This window comes from Varroa jacobsoni, unplaced genomic scaffold (genome assembly GCF_002532875.2).
Source record: "Varroa jacobsoni isolate VJ856 unplaced genomic scaffold, vjacob_1.0 scaffold_138, whole genome shotgun sequence".
Classification (NCBI taxonomy): Eukaryota; Metazoa; Arthropoda; class Arachnida; order Mesostigmata; family Varroidae; genus Varroa; species Varroa jacobsoni.
This window is the reverse complement of record NW_019213040.1, coordinates 98,274-116,610: the sequence shown is the minus strand read 5'-3', so window position 1 is coordinate 116,610 and position 18,337 is coordinate 98,274. Positions and strand designations below refer to the sequence as shown.

The following is an 18,337-nucleotide window of genomic DNA, read 5'->3' as shown; positions in this document are numbered from 1 at the left end:
CTGATTAATAGGGGCCATGATTCAAAACGTACCTTGCAGTATTCCTCTATGCCCTTTTCGAAGGGTTTCACATTCAAGTACAATATGATGCCCTCCATCTGTCTAACCTGAAACGCATATAACGCGTATGTCATGCTGCGCTCTTCATTTTTATTCTATAGGTTAGGCACTGATTGTGTACAATCAATACCTGCTTGAGCTCACATTGCTGGCATACCAAATTCGCGGGTCCGAAATGAACGATCCTGTTTAGCTTTGTGGCATGTTTTGTTGCTTTGGTGGCTAAACACAGTGCGCTACAGAGTACTACAGAGCGTATTAGACATCTGCTGCTCCTTTTAGACCGCCATCCAGAGCAACCTAAAAACACTTGTTGCTTTTTTTCTGAATGCGATTGCCCTCTACTTCCAGCGCCACTAAAATGCCTCGCTCCACACTCGCAAAGGAGCTTGATACCGATGGTATTTTTAGCACAGCATCCGTTTTCAACAGCGCGAAACTTTATTCCGGTTCATCTCGCTGCAGGCCATCTACAATCGGATCATTAAGATAAAGTCCAGAACATCAACCGATTCTAACAGGGCTGCAAACCTCTCGCATAGCGAAAGACTTTTGCTGTGATTCTGTAGGAATTACTTGCTGCGACGATTTCGTCAGATTACAAGGATTTCGTACGGCACACTTCTGAATAGCCTCAATTGTACATATATACGTAGTTCTGCTTACCATATTCGAGGGACATAAAGCATCTTGTTCATACAATACAGACGAAATCGATCGACTTCGCCAAGTTAAATAATTAAGGGGTTTAGGCGTTCATTAACACATATTTGTAATTTTCGGTTTAATAACTTCTGTTGGCTTCAAATCTTCTCCAAATTACCGAAAAATTACTTTCGTCATAAGAAATAATTCGATGTTGGGGTCGGATGCGTAAAATGTAATTGAGTTTACACTTCTGGTCCTTGTTGGTCATTTTCGGCATCTAGTTCAAATAGAACGAAAATTGACTAGACTCGAAAAGAGCCAGTGACCACCACAGAGTAGGTAGAATTTAGCTAGAAGTCGACTGCAGCATGTTCTGTACTCTTAGACACCTAGTCGGAAAAAATATGTACAGCTTTTTAGTAGGAACAGTAGCTAATAGTGAAACGCTGAAGCTGTGAAAAGTTCCAAAGCGAGGCTTTGGCTAGAGGCCAATAACGTTTAACGGAGAATCCTTCATAATTACACCCCATGTATCTTACAGGAAGCTAGTTGTCCAGTAAATGAGACTAATTTCAGCCTGAATACTAAATGGCCGCATATGCACGCGTACTTCTGTCTCAGCAGCATATTTGCCCCTGGAGAAAAAGCTAACTATTTACAGCCTCACATTATAGGTGTGCGAAGTGTATAATAATAATAATAAGTAATCCATAAATTTAACACACAAATAAACTGCTATCTCCGTTTCATTCCAACCTAAACTACATGCAAATATAGACACATTTCATATTCAGTCCACTGGCAAAATGTTTTTCATTGATATTTTATTATAAGCACTCTTATCCTCACCTGATCGTAGTCGATGTAGCATTAACTAGTGCAATAGAAACAATCTTACGGAACTTCGAGATTGTTTTATAGAGTTAATCAAAACTATACAACTGAAACGTTTTTTGCCGTTTCCGGAGCAGCGAGCCACAACCTACGATAACATTTTTTCCAACAATACGCATTACAGTTTTTGATAGCTTCTCGAAAAGCTTGTTACCAATATAATAACGTACAAACAATGAAGTCGTGATAAAAATGACATCAAACAGTAGCAAGAAACAAAGCGCAAAACTTATGGACACGTGGTAGGTCACTAGCTAGATATACAGTAAATACATTAGTGAACGCCTGCAAATAGGGCTGGCAAATCGGGCGTGATACATCCAAAGCGTTGAAAGCACTTTTTCCCTTAGGTAACGCGTTCATCTAGTGTTTATTAATTATATTTACACGACAAGGTATTGATGAACATAATATCGAGCAAGTTGTTGGTTTCCTGAATGTAAGTAGATCCTTGAAATGTTATAAGCAATCTCCATTCTGAGATCAAGCATTCCGTCTATAGAAGGTACAGGAGGCGCCTGCAATAGTCAAGAACCAACCATATTTAAACAAAAAACATGAACAATACCTTTGCTAGATATACAGTCAACAGTAAAAATGCATATTAACAGAAAAATGTCGGCCTGATTATTTAGTCTGAATGAACGAAGTGATTTGCTATTAAATCTCGTAACTCCTTAACTTTCACCACGCAATAAATGTCTGCTTTTGGCGCGTCGGCATATATTTTCGTCGTACGCTCGTCTTCAACGGAAGTTGCCTTACAAAATTTTAAATTGCGACTGGGGGTATCTGCGACGGTCGCTCAGTTTACAAGTGTCTTGCACAAACATCGATAAGATTACGGCATCCGGTTATTTCGCATTAATTTATCCATCATCCGTTCCCCTTGACTCGATAATCTGGTATCTTCTGATAAATTTTCTAAACTAAATAAACTTGTGTTACGTATTTCCGTCGTGTGAGTTGAAAAAAAATTGAAGGTATCGCACCTTAAGCGCTTTCTGGTAGAAGTGTAATGCAATGTTAAGCATGCCGCACTGGTGCGCGAGTCGGGCTGTGTTGTATAGTGTCTCCTGGGAGCCTTCGCCACGTTGTCTCACGTATTCAGCGCAAAACGTAATCGCATGACAAAGGAGGCCATAACGATTAGCTGTAAGGCAAACCAAGTAACTGTTATGAGTATACAAAATGGCGTGCACGAAATATTTCAGCAAGTCAGCCTTATTTGACATTGAACTTCGGAATCTATGGTAGATCTGTAATACTGATTTGCAGTGTTTGATAAAAAAATATGACACATACACGCACCACGCATTTGTTTTACAATATTGACGAAGTTTAATACGTCGAACGTAAAACCCGAAACGTAGAGGTTAGCCTGAGGCGGTCCCGCACTGGCCTAGCTATCTTAGGTGACAATTTTAGGAGGCCAAAACTAGCTATCGGCGACTAAATAAATGAATGCTAGTTATGTATAGTTAGTACATATAGCTATTGTAAAGATGCGTCATAAAATGCAGGCAAATTTTCGTAAATGGCTATGAAATTAATTCTGTGCATCGAGCCACACGTAAAGTGCTGTGCTTAAATTAGAAAGACACATGTAAAACTACTGTGCTGTCTTCCTACGATCTAAAGTTGAACGTGTGCGTTTCAATAGCATGAGCCAACCTGGAATTGCCCGGCGCTTAAAAGACAGACAACCCTGTACTTTGTGTGTGTAGTAGCTAACACGCTTGGGGAAACTCGGAATTAGCAACTGTTGGCGTTAATCAATGGTGCGAACAACAGTAGCAGCAACGACAACGACCACACGAGCTAGTACGCTTTACAAAAAGGGGACAGAAATACGAGACCCAAATGTCATTTAGGTAGCTGTGGTCGTCGCTTAGTTCTCGTTAACGTACCACAAGTTTTTTGCAGAGCTATCTGCAGGTAGGCGATGGCTATGCAGAGCGTCACAAGGGGAATAACCTCAGCTGGGCAGTCTCCTCGCTCGAGGAGGAAAAAGTACTCGGCTAATGCATGCCGGTGCGAACCCAATGTCAGAGCGTTATGTCCGTTGAAGAGGCAAAGTTCGAGGGAGTCAGGATTCATACGAAGTAATCTAAGAATAAACCTAAACATAGACATAAACGTTTAAGCAAAACAGCAAGTCACTACAAATGATGACGAAAAGAATCTGTCAATTGCCAATCGATTACTAGTTGCATATATTTGCATACTTAAAAAAATACAAATGATAAAGAGGTAGTTGAGGCTTTTTCAATCCAATTGATTGTTATTATTGTAAGTAATATAGATGAAGAATAGCTTCATATGCAACAATCGCAGCTGGGCATAATTTTTCAAACTCTAATCCATGCTAAACAAGTTTTTACATAAAAACGTACTTATTATGTCTGACAATAAGTGTCCGATTGACGAGAATATTGAATATATTCCATAATCTCCGACTCAATGGATTACTTCGACAGAGAGTCCGCAAGGCCTAAAAAACCATCAAAGACATCAGACCCGCATTAGAATAGCTCTCATCTCACGCTGACGTAAACTATGTTGCCATGTAGTCAACGAAAAAGTTATTTTTTTCGTTTATATACCTGAAAGCAGACTTCGTCAAGCCGTAGGCGCATTGCTCCAACTAACGTAATCAGGTGTAGTAGGTAACTGTCCTGCAGCGAGTCATGGAGAGCGTAGATAATTGAGGCTCGAGAGCAGATATCCAAATAAAGTTCGAGTTTTCCTTCCCGGAGCAAATAAGCCAGTGCCTGCATTCATCGTACATTTTAGTAATCGAATAAATCTATTTTCTAAGCTAATGAACAGAATACGTTAGGAAAACAAATGGTCGTTAACTAATGCAGCGGGTAACGTATATGCAAAGAGGTTACTGAATAAACCTTTTATAACGTTCAAAATTAAATTATCTTAAATTAAGAAAATTAAAAAACCACATGAAATTGAACAAGTTAACATCTGCCTTTGATGCCTAAAGGAGGGAATTTTTTTTATTTAGGACGACAGGCTAAAAAATCCCCCCACTTCCACCCCGAAAGCAATCGTTTTGATCACTTGAATGCAGAGACTTGATATCGAAGTTGAATATGTGATTATTCGAGACAATTGGCTCCTTGATGATTAATTACTTACCTACATTACCTGAAGCATATTGCGATCTATAACAGATATGGAAGTTCGGTGAAGATGCATACATTATTTTACCTTTTTTATATGTGCGTGAAACTCCGTTCTGTTCGGCCGATATGAAGGAAAGTCATCTATAAAAAAATAAATATATGGAAATATTGTCGTTGCCGCCGCCCAAACAATCCAACTGATTTTCGGTACTAGTGGCTGTTAAGCTTAAAATACGCGAAGAGTTCCAAATATCTTGTATTTCCCTAATGCTCTTAGTTAATTTTTTTAAAAAAATACTTCGAACTTCATACTAACTTGGTATGCCTCTCTTTGCAAGCTCTGCTTTGATGAAGTCTATTCGGCCTTTTGCCTGTGTCCATTCACACAGCATCGGCAACTTCAGGTCTTCAGGCAGATAAACCGTTGCCAAAGAAAGTAGCCGAAACAAACTCCCACAGAACTCATCCATATCTTCTGTAATTGTAAAATTAAAAAAAAAAAAAGAATTATAGACTGATTGATATTTCAATGACACATATTACTATAGCTGATTTCTTAATATGCCGTAAACAAGATGCGGTCTACATTTAAAAAACAATAAAAGACAAGGCCTAAGGATGAGTTGAATGCTATTTTATATCTCTGAACACAACTAAAATAAATTCAATGAATAAGTTAAATTTAGTAAGCTATTCTAGAAATTCCGGTTCTATCATTGTACTTCAAGCTTTCTTCTTTAGAGCAGTAGCTCCGCTAGCAACACAGATTAGCTAGCAACTTCTCTATTTATGGCACAGTTCAACTTTAATCGAACTTCCCTATGTCAGTCCCATGTAGCCATGTTATAACAAGGACTGCTTAAAAATATTAATACTGATAGTAACGAGAACAATAAGAAAGAATGAAAAGACGCCGTACCCCCTGCCAGAGCTAAATCAAATCTCCGTTTGACAAGTTTCAGATCGCGCGTCTCACGAAGAACTTCGCTAGCCTGACGTTTACGGCCTATACTTTCAAGGAACTTCGAAAACATGAGACGAGCATCAGCATGGTCTGGAGCCATCTCCAGCACTTTTTCATACGCCTTAAAATCAAAATCGACATGATCAGAACTACGTCAACATCAATTAATGCTGCACAGTATAGTTGCTAATGGAATACATTCTAATTCCCTACTCGTTTCAACAATCACACTTCTACAAGAACTGACGCTTAAAGGTGGCGTTTGGTGGATTTGGAGGCATAGTGATGTAATTTTCGTTTACTTCAGTAGTTTACTGCCAACCAACATATCATATACATCTCGAGAAGTCGTAGGCTCACCATAGTGAAACGAGTTAAAATAGTGAAAACAGCGCCACAGATCTTTGAAAAAGCAATGTATCGCAAAGTCAACTGGATTCGCGTGCTTCAAACGCATGCTTGGAAAGGTTTTTGAAGTCTTGAGTCCCGCTCCATCTAAGATCATTAATTAATAAAAATTTCAAATTTTTTAGTTTAATGCATTAATCCGTCAATTTTTTAATGATTTTTTTTCCATGAATGAACATTTCCCAAATTAAAATTTTATGCCAACGTATGTTAAGCATTAAACAATAGAATGATTGTAAAAAAATGTACCCATCGTTGGCAGTTATTTGCATAAGCGAGTTTAGAGTGCACCGAATGGGACCGTTGTCATTTGAATTATAACAGTGTCTACCTGAATAGCATTTTCGGTCTGTTCTGGATCCTTCACAAGACACTGCGCAAGAAGCCACCAAACTCCTGCAATGTTAAACCGTTGTGAGCGGAGCAAGAGATCGCAGAGCTCGCGAGCAACACCTACTTCTCCGCTTTGTTCGAACGCTTCCGCCATATCAAATACGAGATCTCCCATAACCTTTTAGGAACAAATTGCTGACATTTACTTTATGTTACACATTTATTAGACATTCTACGATTCTGGAGAAGTAAAGCAGAAGCGATTTAGATACTATATTTTGCCGCACAGCTATTGTTATAGATGTTCTTTACAAAAAACCACTCTACAAAATTAGAGATTTATAATATAATATATAATTTATGACAAGCATATGGCGTAGACTAAATGCTTGAGCAATATTTTAGTCAATGAAAATTGCCTTAGAAGTAAGTTTTCTTTTCCACAGCTGAGTGCAATGCTTAGATATTACTAACTTCGATATCTCCGTCGCGGGCTATAGGGCCCATTATCTCCTTAGCCAAATGGACACCTCCCAAATGGGCCATGCAGATGACGGCCTTAGCCAATATATCCAGCGGCAGCTCAACCAGGCGCACAGACTTGCAATTCAACAAGGAAATTTTCGTATCCGTCGGAGTGTTTTCGTCACTGAACTCTTCCGGTATCGGTGTTAATTCAACCCCACAGTGCGATACCAGAACGCGCATCGCCTTCGAAAACTGTTTTGCTTCCACCTGTATATTAATATGATCGTAGACGACGTCATTAACTCCTAGTCGAATCAACATATACCTCGCATCTAAATGTTCTAAATAAATGTATGTTATATATACTATATATTTAGCAAGATGTGAACGAATGCGGTATATAATAGCAGAGCAAGGAATACACAGTTCATACTTTTAATCGTCTTTATACTAACTTGAATTTCGAGAAGCATGTGGACGTCTTCGGAAGAGATCGACTGCGGAAAACGTTGAAAGGCCAATTCTAGCACCTCAGCCCCTTTTTTTGGCTGAAAATTTTCCTTGTAAATTTAGATTAGCGAGTCCAGGTAATCCGCCTCAGGTACAGTTAATTGTGTAAAAATATGTCGTCTTCGAAAATAAAAAACTTCTTTGATTTGAACTGGTATTACATAGTGCATTGCCAGCTACACAGATATGCGTGTGCTAATATGTTTAAGTAGCAAGGTTCTGCTTCAAAGAGTTATTCTATTCTTGTTCTAGCTATGTTTTCCATACTTTGGATTATATCATTTACCTTTCCATACTTGTACTGAATTTGCGCAATAGTTCTAGATAGCTGAATGCACATTTGCGCCTGGTTTTCCGAAAATCGGGGAATGACCGCAGCTCCATAGCGAAAACAGTCTAAATGGTTGCCTAGTTCGCTGGCCAGAGTCACAATGTCCAAATAGAACTCAGCGTTGTCAGGATCTGCTTTTACTGCCTTTTTAAGGCAGAGGAGGGCTTGTTCACGGTCGCCAAGGTCGATGCTCCAAGTCGCTAAACGGTGCCACTCTTGGGCATCTTTTGGACGAAGATATGCCCCAATCATTGATACTTGCAGTGCTTTTAGGTCATCACCTTACAACGAAACAGTTACAAATGTGTCCTATGATTAACGTCAAATAAATCTAAGGATGCTTTCCCAATCAAAATGTAGCTGTTATCTTAAGATAACTTTTGAAAATCTATCAGACAGGATACCTTGTTGCATGTAAATCGTTCCGAGAGTCTTATATGCATCGGCCGCATCAGGGGCTATACGAATAACCTCCATACATTTCTCAATAGCTTTATCTAGACATCCAGCTGCCAAATGCAGCGACGCTTGACCCAGAGAGCCTTGTAAGTCACGTGGCAGTTTCTTGAAACGACGAATTCTTGGGCCTCTGGTCGGTGTCGGTTTCTGGAAAAGCACAAATAATATTTCCCATAATAAGTTAGTAAAAATTCTATGCATTTTTTTCTAACTATAGTTCAATGAAAAATTTGTAATGGCGGACTTTCACCTGCAAGCTTTCCAGAGGCCTCTCAAAAGTACTCTCAGACAATATTCATATTGGAAAAATGTTTGTCAATTACCTTGGTTTCAGTCGTTTTTCGCGTACTCGTCGCCGGTTCATTGTCAGCTTCAACGTCCGAATCGGCACCAGAATTCTCACCTTCGTCATCTTCGACGTCCATTTGTTCGGCGAAATCAGTAAAACTTATTGTCCCTGAAATGCAAAGCAACTTATTCTCAATATAAAAATATTGGGTGAAATTACGATATTGAAAAATATGGCGAAAATACCTCCGACAGCTGCATCAGATGCGTAAAAAGTTGCCGGCTAATTATATTCCTCTTCGGTGTCTATAAACAAGCAAGGGCTGGCAGCGATCAATAGAATAGCGTGTGCACTTTGTAATAATGAAACGCAACACCTTGGAATAAATAGTCTCCATTTGTCCTAAAAATTTACGGTCAAAATGAGGAGTCGATTACGGTGAAACTTTGCAAATCTCACAGAAAGCCTGGACGACGACTCTCCTTGGCACGGGAAACACTGAGGCTCATTTGCACACAGGGTAAAAGTCGATCTAAACGAATAAATCGCAAACATATGGAGCACTGTATATGCCGATCTAACGGTCTCAATACCACGTCATGATCCACAACTTGGCCTACTGACGGGCACCCTGAAACTCATTTGAAAGCGAGAGTTGCATCTTCATACCCACAAAGTACACTTAATCAACAAATATCCAGGACCATCACTAGTGTCCTTCGCCCGCCGATCATAAGATGAAAAACTCGTACTCAGAACCCAAGGGCGAGTGTCGAGCAACCGTTTCGGTCACAAAAGTTTTTAAAGTCATGTAGCTCATAAAGCCGGAAGTGCCACTAAGTTACTTTTATTCAAAAACAACAAGAAAACGGCAGTAATCATCAATGGCGAACTCTTTCATGACTCATTGGAAACGCTCTCGAGGACATTAAACGCAAACAATCTTCGCTTTTAACAAGATGAGGCAATCGCGCTGTGTGGCAAATACGGCGACCAACCTGTTTGAAGCCAGGTCTCCAGGCGTGCCGATTCCGGTACGTGAGAACAGGTGGCTTCTGGGTAGTGCAATTTAACCGCTCTCGATTTGTCTAATGAATCTATGGATAGGACCGAGTCTACAAAGCAACGCTGAGGATAATCAACGGTCATAAAAATAGCAACTGGTAAAACTGACGTTGAACTACGCAGGGCTGAGGTTACATGAAAATGATCAAGCTATGCGGATGGTACCCAAGGGAACGTTAGCTAAGATTGTTTCCGTGGGTAGTTAAAAGTAAACCTGGGCTAGGCTAACGTAAGAATAAAACAAGCGCATATATAGTTCCCTTTGTTTTCTATTCAGGAGCATCGAATCTGCCAGCGACTTTTTGCGCGCCTGATGTAATCGGATGAACGATGCTCTTCGAGGCCAGATACCGAGCTCTATTGGGGAGCAAATTGAAAGGCGACCTAGCGTAATACTGAGAAAAGAAATGGTCTATGCTTTTTCATTGAGAAATTCGTTCAGCTCTTTACACTATCACTCTCTCTGGTATTGAAAACTCGATGGAACTTACCAAGTGTAAGAAATTTTCCGTAAAATAATTTTATGAACTATTTTGATTATTGTTTCCAAGCATACTATTAGTGCAAGCCATGAAATTGTCTACAGCAACTAGAATATTCGTTCTCATTTGATTGAAAGTTTTGCATTCAACCAAGGTGCCATGATTTTATGACTCACAACATAGCATAGCACGATCAAGAATCCAGTCTTCGTACGGGTCTAGTGTCAGTCATGACCCTTCACTCTGACTCCATGTATTGATAGTGTTTATAAATTTCAGCTAAATAGTTAAATATTAGTGAGTATTTAGGAGCCTACCTTCAAGGAAATTTCTAGTAATCTCATAAGCGTCGTGTGGAATAGTCGGGCCCAAGGGGTCATCAGATCGACTCTGCGAAGGACCGTCCGGTTGTTCCTCACCGCTAGCGTGTGAGTCCCTTTCGAGCTCTCGCTGAGTTCGCCTTTCCCTGGCAAGTCTTCGCAATTCTGCAGCTCCTACTTCATAATCTTTATCCTTATCATCATCTCGATAATCCTGCCATTGCAAGTACAAAAACAAACGGTAATGTATGAGACAATACTATTAATTTGTTACTATTTGCAAAAAAAAACCCTATACATTAGCGTACGGCGCTTTACGATGCCAAAGGTATTAAGGTTTTTATTGTAATTGATATAGTTATTTTAAAAAGCTCAATTAGCAAATTACATTTTGCATCCGTTATCAGTTACATTTACATTTTAGTTTCCTTAAAAAATGAAATTTGGGTTCCGAAATAATCCAAACCATTATATGTCAATTTATTTGACGATACTATCTGACTGGTCCTTGTGATGATGCAGTGGTAGCACGTTTGCCTAACTTTTAGACACGTAGAATGGCATAGGCTCAAAGCTGGCCACAGACAAATGTTGTTTTTATAGGAAGGAGGCAACCGCCTGAAGCAATGCTTCAGCGGTATTGGACGTAAAGCACAAAATATGTTTTTAGGTTTAGATAACTAACTTCGCTCTCTGACGATGATGAGTCTAATCCGACGAAGTCATCCTCCAGGGGTAACCTTGCCCCTGGACGTCGACGTGCGATTCGTCGAGCTTTCTGGTTCAAAGCGTCGGGCAGCTTCTGTATTACTCTGGATCGAAAGCAAATGCATACGATGCAATGTGATTTTTGATTCATTTTTGGAAATCAGATTCAAATATGCCGATTGCTGACTCTCTCACACGGCCCAGAATAAGCACAAAGTTGATCCGACGCACCTGCTAATCGCTTCAGTCTCATCGACGACATCAAGCGACACTTCGTTTTGATCGTCGTCATCATCAGCATCATCGTAATCGTCGTTAATCTCCATCTCTTCAGGATCATCTTTACCGTTTTCAGCATCAACTTCAGCTACAGCTTTACGTATCTCTTCGAGTCGCGGGTCCTTCAGCGATCCAAACAGGGCTCGAAACGGGTCGTCATCCATGGCTGTTTACTGAGTCGCTTTCGTCTGTAATTTAAATTTGAAGAAAGACCATCTTTTTCAACTAGAACAAACACCTTTCTTCTAAAACACTACCCTTAATACACAAATTGAAACTGAATTCGTATTATGTTGCAAATTTGGATAAAAACGAACATGTTTACCGTTTCGAAAGATTCAATTTATATAACTATGCGTAGCTATTGGATAAAGCTGAGAACGAAGCAGACATGATCACCGATCAAAGTTTATGCTTTTAAATCGGGTTAAGTCAACTAGCTTGTAATTAGTTAAATAGAATGCTCATAGCAGTAATTCAACATTAGATGTCAACTACAGCACAACAATCAACCTCAATCTAAACTCAAGAGTCAATTCACTGAGCTCATAAAAGGACAAAAGTTACCATACCTGTACTGTTCCTTCACAGGATCCTAGCTGACATCTAAATTACCCCCTGTCAAGCGTGAACGACCGTCTTTCACTTTAAGTTCATCAGTTTACTTTCAGCTGACAGGAGTATTTGGGGGCCTTCTTGTTGTTTGTAAACAAAGAAAGAGCAGCTAAATTTTGAAGACTTCGGGCCCGGCGCTGACCTGAACATAAAAATGGTTTATTTATAACAAAAACCACCTTTATAATAGCTACTTGTATCGACTAGCTTATTATTAAATATTAGATCTCTCGAGCTAAAGTGCATTGCACAAGCACAGAACAACAGACGCATATTTGCTTTTAGTATGCACGTTACTGTTTCCGACAGTGCATTAGGCTTCATGTCCATGTAAATAGCAGCGACCTTTTGTTAGTGAACACTTTTCAGAAATGATCGACGGTATTCGAACATACTTAAAGAGGACCCAGGTAACAATATTGCGGTATTTCGCGCTGCAGCTGCTGCAGAGTGTAGTTTCGTATAACATTTAGGCGATGCTTCGACAAGTCAGTCAGAGATGGGCTTTTGGATTGGCTCTTCAATGGGAGCGCAGTTCGGTGAGATTTGTAGGCAGAGTTCCCCGTGATCCCGACGAACGACTAATGCAGCAGGGCCACGGTCAACTCAGTCTGCTCGAGAAGTACATGAGCGCGAAGCAGGCTTGTGAAGGTACAAGCGATTTATTCTTATGTGATATATTTTGCACGTATTGAATCATGTGGCTATATACATGTGTGTAAAATGGTCAGTCGTCCTCCCCAGTAAATTCACGTATCAACCTTCAAATCTAATTTCGGTAATATTGTGGGATTGTGACTTGGCAACCAATGAAGTAATATAAACAATTTTTTTAGTGGGGTTTTCTGTCTTATCGAGAGTCGCTATCGGAAATTTTCCTTTGTTTATTACCGTCGCTCTGATCCCTAGGTCTTATTGCTTCGATTTCATAGAAACATGGTACTAGAAGGTGATTTTTCCATGTGCTGGAATATACAAGGTATCAAAAAAATGTACACACAGTTTGAATAACTACAACTTCAGATGTTATTTATGTTTCATAAGATATTTAAATTGCAAATTATTCTGAGGAAAATGTGTAACCTTTTATTGTACGGCAGATATTCCGTAAATGATTACCATTCTGACATTACTAATAACGACGGGCTATTGGTTCACAAACTTCACTAAACATTTTATATGATATTGTAACCAATTCTGGGTTAATTACGTATTAGACATCTGCCAGTGTTGTCGGTTTCCTGACTCAGATCTCATTTTAAGGTATCCCCACAAAAAGAAGTGTTAAAGGACGACCGCTTCTTCCTATTCATCTAGTCAAAAGATTCTCATCAAAAGACGGTCATACATGACAATGATAGGCTGCAGGTCCTATTCGAAATAAAATTTGCGAGTTTAATCAAAATCCATATCTTTTTTCTAGATTTAACTGTAAATATGTACATTTTTAGGCGCCGTGTACTTGGCTTTTATGTACAACGAGTACATGTGTAGACAACTTGCTAAGGGAAAAAATTGAGCTTATTTTTACTCTACATATATAGCAGCATAGCAGCAATGCCAGTTTTGCGTAAGCTCGAAGCTGACATAGAGACGATGAGCTTTGACTTGACAAATAGGAAATTTTATAAACAGAATACATCTAGGTAGACGACTATGAATCTTCAATCGGTTTACTGGAGATAATAGCCATAACTCCTGTTATGTTCAGTGATAAATTCAGATTAGGGCCATTGATATAAAAAACTAATTGGTTGTGTGGCAACAATGTGCTTTTTATTATCATTGTCCAACCGCTGCCATTTTGACTTCGTTACCAAAAGGTAATGAAGGCTAAGAGAAGAAATGGCTGCAGAATATCTACTGAAAACTGGCCTCTCTTCGTACGACTACTTTAATTTCCGAAGCCTATACAGAATGGGGTTGACAAAAAAAATGGCCCTAGGCCCAGAATGTAGAATATAGAACTTGAAAATATTTTATAATGTTGGAGCATTGAGGCTAAATGTGCATGCATCTTTTCTTGTCAGTTTTCATTTCTTGTCAGTTTTGAAGCAGTATTTTTAATATTTTTTTTTATCTATTGTGAAACGTATCTAATGTAACTGTGTACCCTCTTAAGATGTCCAATATTTGGTGAATTTCACTCGTCTTCCATTCTTTGCTTGGTAAAGATTTTTACTGTTCATTCGTAGTTCCTGTTTAAAATCACACCTATTCTAGCCAATTATAACTGCCCCCTAAATAGATTAAGAATTGATTGTTGTGATTTTTATTTTTTCTGTTCTTTGCCATTTACTGACAAGTGCTTGTCAGACAAATAGATTCGTCCATCGATTGTTGGACAGTCGGAATTTATTACCCAGAATTGCTATTCGTTTATGTGTACCGTCATTAGTTCGACTGGAATCGGGCTACGCTTTTTAATAAAATGAATAAACGTTACGTATTTGTTCGTGCTAGCCTCATATACTTCATACATGATGCATTAGAATTATGTGCGGCCAGTGAATCAGTATAATAGTCAAGAGAGATTAAGTTATGTGAAATTTTATTTTGATATTTGTGTGACAAACTTATTTATAGCCATGCCGACACCTGAAGTAAACCCATATGGAGTGTTTGCTAATAACGAGCTCAATCTGAGTGGGATCAAGGTTTACGGCTTCGATTATGATTATACGCTAGCCGTCTATACGGGTCAATTGCATTATCTCATTTATGATCTCGGACGCGACTGGCTAATCAATAAATTTAAGGTGAGATCTCGTCCTATTTATTAACACATTGGACCAATTGTCGAATATTGACGGTATTAACAATGGAACTAAAAAGCTTGTCTGATAACGAAATCAGCCTCCTTAAAACGGAGCTTGATTTCGCTCAATTAGCAGGACACGAAATAGTTACCTTCGAGCTAATGAGTCGATTGCAAATCGGGTCCATTACAGTATCCCAAGGGTATTGGTGAGTTGGAGTACCGGCCTGGTTTTGCCATTCGTGGTCTACATTACGACATCAAGGAGGGTATATTGATGAAGATCGATTTGTTTCATCAAATCCAATATGAATCTGTATACCGTGGTCTTACTCCGCTTTCGCGGGAAGAGATCGAGAACATTTATGGAGGAAGCTATATTCCACAATATATGATTCGGGCAGGAAACGAGGTAAAGGCTTATTTTAGTTTTGTTAATTTAGAAATAAAATTGCTCAGTATTCGTAAGATTAAGTTTTTTTTTCTCCTTTTACTAACGGTAAAAATTACATGTTTATTTTTTTCCAGAAAAACCGTACGAAGCAATTAAACGACCTGTTCTCTGTGCCTGAAATCTGTCTAATTTCAAATGTAACAGAGTACTTCATCAAGAATAATATCGCTTTCAACCCTGAGATTTTGTTTTACGACGTGCAAAATGCGGTAGGCTCAATCCACCCAGTCATTCACAACATGTTCAATGAGAGTAACATTGGCACCTACCTGGAAAAGTATCCAGAACTTCGAACGTTCCTACAACGTCTCAAGGAAAATGGAAAGAAGATGTTTATTGTGACCAATAGCCCATTTAAATTTCTCGATGTGGGGATGCAGTACATGCTAGGAGAAGAGTGGCAGGAATTTTTCGACGTTGTCATCGTACAAGCACGCAAGCCCAAATTCTTCACTGAACAGTTGAGGCCATTCCGGATGTACGACAAGGAAACAAAAAGTCAATTGTGGGAGCGTGTCGTCAGGCTCAAGCAAGGTTCGTTTTTTAAGTGTCGCAAGTCAAGTTTTCAGTCAGGTCAATTTTGCTCCAAACAATTCGGACACGCTGAAAAGCGGATGCCAATACATTACACGACCAAAGTGCATCTGCTACATTTGAATACGAATGAGTGGCAAGCTTATTTGTTGCAATGCCAGTAAAGACAGATTTGTTTTTGCAGGAAAAGTGTATGTAGAAGGCACAGTTAACCAACTCCAACAAATGACAGGCTGGGTGGGCCATTCTGTGTTGTATTTTGGCGACCAAATTTATAATGATCTTGCTGATCTAACCCTCAACTATGGATGGAGAACTGGTGCCATTCTTTACGAGCTCGCGGTACGTATAGATACAGCAATCAAGTAACAAAACGACTAGCAAATAAACAATAATTATGTATTAATAATTAACAGTAATCATTGTTAATCTCAGAACACACGTCTCTCAATCAGATTTTATCAGGATTTGGATGGATATCAGCAAATGGAACTAATTTTTGAGACTATTCCGAAGCTGAGGTTATTCTACAATAATCTGTATTTTAAAGCGTAATACACTGTCACGCAGTTGTTAATTTCATCGATGCAAAATAGAACAGTTTTCTTTGAATGTATTTTTCTTTAAACCTTGTATAATAGATGCCCAAAGCTACTATCCCAGAGACAACCTCTCTATGTTTCAAGTTTTACGTCCGGTGTCACCGCTAAGCATAAGTTGACTTGCAAAAGTTTACAAGCTACGTTTCCACCGCGAGCCCATTTACAGTCCCCAACCAAAAGCATGTCGGGTTGGTCGAAAAATACATCGATGCGTTAAAAAAAAACTACCAGCTCGAGGTCGACGTCGCGCACCGGAATTCTCCCGTTGCGCTAAAAATTCGCGGCAAATCTCGCGCGTATATTTTCACCGTGGGTCCTGTAAGATACAGCTTATTCGAGGATGAGTGATAGATCCTGTAGGTGCTTAGATTTGTTCAAACTTTCGATACGAAATTCCTCTGGCAGCAACAAGCCTTAGCAAGCTACTCAGTTAAGATAGTTTTACTTAGTAAAAAAAAGTGAAGGAGTCATTACAGAAATAAAGCTCAATTCAGCCTAGTAGGGCTTTATTTTTGAGTGGAAACAAGTGCGTCGAGGACGGTGTATCACGCTTCACAATAATTAGCAGTCGATGGTTTCGATAAACTTTGTTCCCTAATTTCTTTTTTGCGGTCCTTAGCACGAAATAAAAACATCGAATTCAGAGGAGTTTCGCCATACAGCGAGTTGGTTGCAAACACTCCAGCATCTAATTGCGGATATGCAAGATTCAGCCGACATTCAGGTACGCTTGCTTTCTTAAATTCTGGTGCATGTATCATTGTGCCACTTACAGAAAAATGATTTGCCCTTAAAGTAATATGTAGAATACAGATCAATTCACTAATTAATGTATTTTTGCATTCCAGGATTTTATCGATACATTGCTCGAGGAACGCGATCTGCTTCGAAAAACAACAAAAAGTCTTTTTAATTCAAACTTCGGATCTGTATTTCGAACACATCATAATCCGACGTACTTCTCCCGACGGCTGTTTAGGTAAGTCCATAATGTGTGTCTGATCATCTAGACGCACCTATACTGCTGCGTGTAATGCTTTTTACATCGGATATTAGCTAAATTATTGCTTCTTATCTATCATTTTCAGATATTCGGACATATATATGAGTCACGTAACCAACCTGATGAATTACTCCCTTAACCATACCTTCTATCCTAGGCGTGGAGTCCTCCCCCATGAGTGCTATATCCCTCACAGCTAAGCGCACCTTTTCTCCTACTATTGCAATTGCTCCCAGTGCAAAATATTGAGTCGTACGAGAGAGAGTTCTCTGGCCAGACCGAATGAGACCAGACGGCAAGCAATATATATTTCTATCTGTGATGAATCTGTGTATGAAATTGTCTGTCTCACATTGGAATATGATTTTTAACCAAATAGTTACTTTTCACTATACCTGCTTATGGATTTAACTTGACAATGTGACCGTCGTAAATTTATTTTTGAATTCCCCTTTTCACTATTAATGTTATTAGAAGCTTTTTTCAATTTGTTTATAGGGTTTTTCATCATAGTAAGTCCTCTGACGAAGAACAATATATATCAATAACAAATTCCAATTACTATATATATATATATATATATATATAGTATATTTTTTTATATTGTCTGAAGTACACGAGTGGAAAATCTGGTATGGTTCTTTTGTGCGCCCTGTTGATATAAACTATATTTACGCTATCTTTGAATATTGTTAGAAAGTTTTTTCAGAGAACTATTTGACATTGGTTACCCTCACTATGAATCCCTGTGATTATATTAATGGGGTATGAAATAAAATAGTGCACTTGATGATGGAAATGAACAAACGTATAGGAGTTTTTGTACTAGGCGTGTACTTTTGCTGACATATATACGCCGTTATGTAGATAATAGTGGTTCTTAAGATGACCGCAATGGCAATTTGATGAGATAAAAACATGACATTTACTTCAACGACAGCTGCAGTAGATATCACCACATATACTCTAGCGTTGATTGCATCTACCTAATTTCTTGAAATATCATCAGC

The 18,337-nt window shown here is 39.0% G+C and overlaps 2 protein-coding genes across 2 annotated transcripts; one reads left to right on the top strand and one right to left on the bottom strand.

Moving 5' to 3' along the window:
* Nucleotides 1-1,515: 1,515 nt before the first annotated feature.
* LOC111268570 (general transcription factor 3C polypeptide 3) lies at nucleotides 1,516-12,145 on the bottom strand. Its single transcript, XM_022847638.2, has 18 exons — nucleotides 11,934-12,145; nucleotides 11,314-11,549; nucleotides 11,060-11,186; nucleotides 10,372-10,588; nucleotides 8,542-8,675; nucleotides 8,164-8,365; nucleotides 7,715-8,040; nucleotides 7,374-7,466; nucleotides 6,925-7,185; nucleotides 6,449-6,628; nucleotides 5,665-5,830; nucleotides 5,062-5,220; nucleotides 4,831-4,886; nucleotides 4,209-4,376; nucleotides 3,999-4,096; nucleotides 3,513-3,724; nucleotides 2,595-2,755; nucleotides 1,516-2,120 (listed from the first exon to the last, which is right to left on the bottom strand). Exons 2-18 carry the CDS (start codon nucleotides 11,523-11,525, stop codon nucleotides 1,986-1,988), a joined length of 2,907 nt encoding a protein of 968 aa, XP_022703373.1. The 5' UTR covers nucleotides 11,526-11,549; nucleotides 11,934-12,145; the 3' UTR covers nucleotides 1,516-1,985.
* Nucleotides 12,146-12,331: 186 nt separating this feature from the next.
* On the top strand, nucleotides 12,332-18,134 carry Nt5c (5' nucleotidase C). The gene is made up of 8 exons (XM_022847690.1): nucleotides 12,332-12,627; nucleotides 14,563-14,735; nucleotides 14,928-15,146; nucleotides 15,263-15,722; nucleotides 15,907-16,064; nucleotides 16,944-17,048; nucleotides 17,173-17,303; nucleotides 17,413-18,134. Exons 1-8 carry the CDS (start codon nucleotides 12,453-12,455, stop codon nucleotides 17,525-17,527), a joined length of 1,536 nt encoding a protein of 511 aa, XP_022703425.1. The 5' UTR covers nucleotides 12,332-12,452; the 3' UTR covers nucleotides 17,528-18,134.
* Nucleotides 18,135-18,337: the final 203 nt, after the last annotated feature.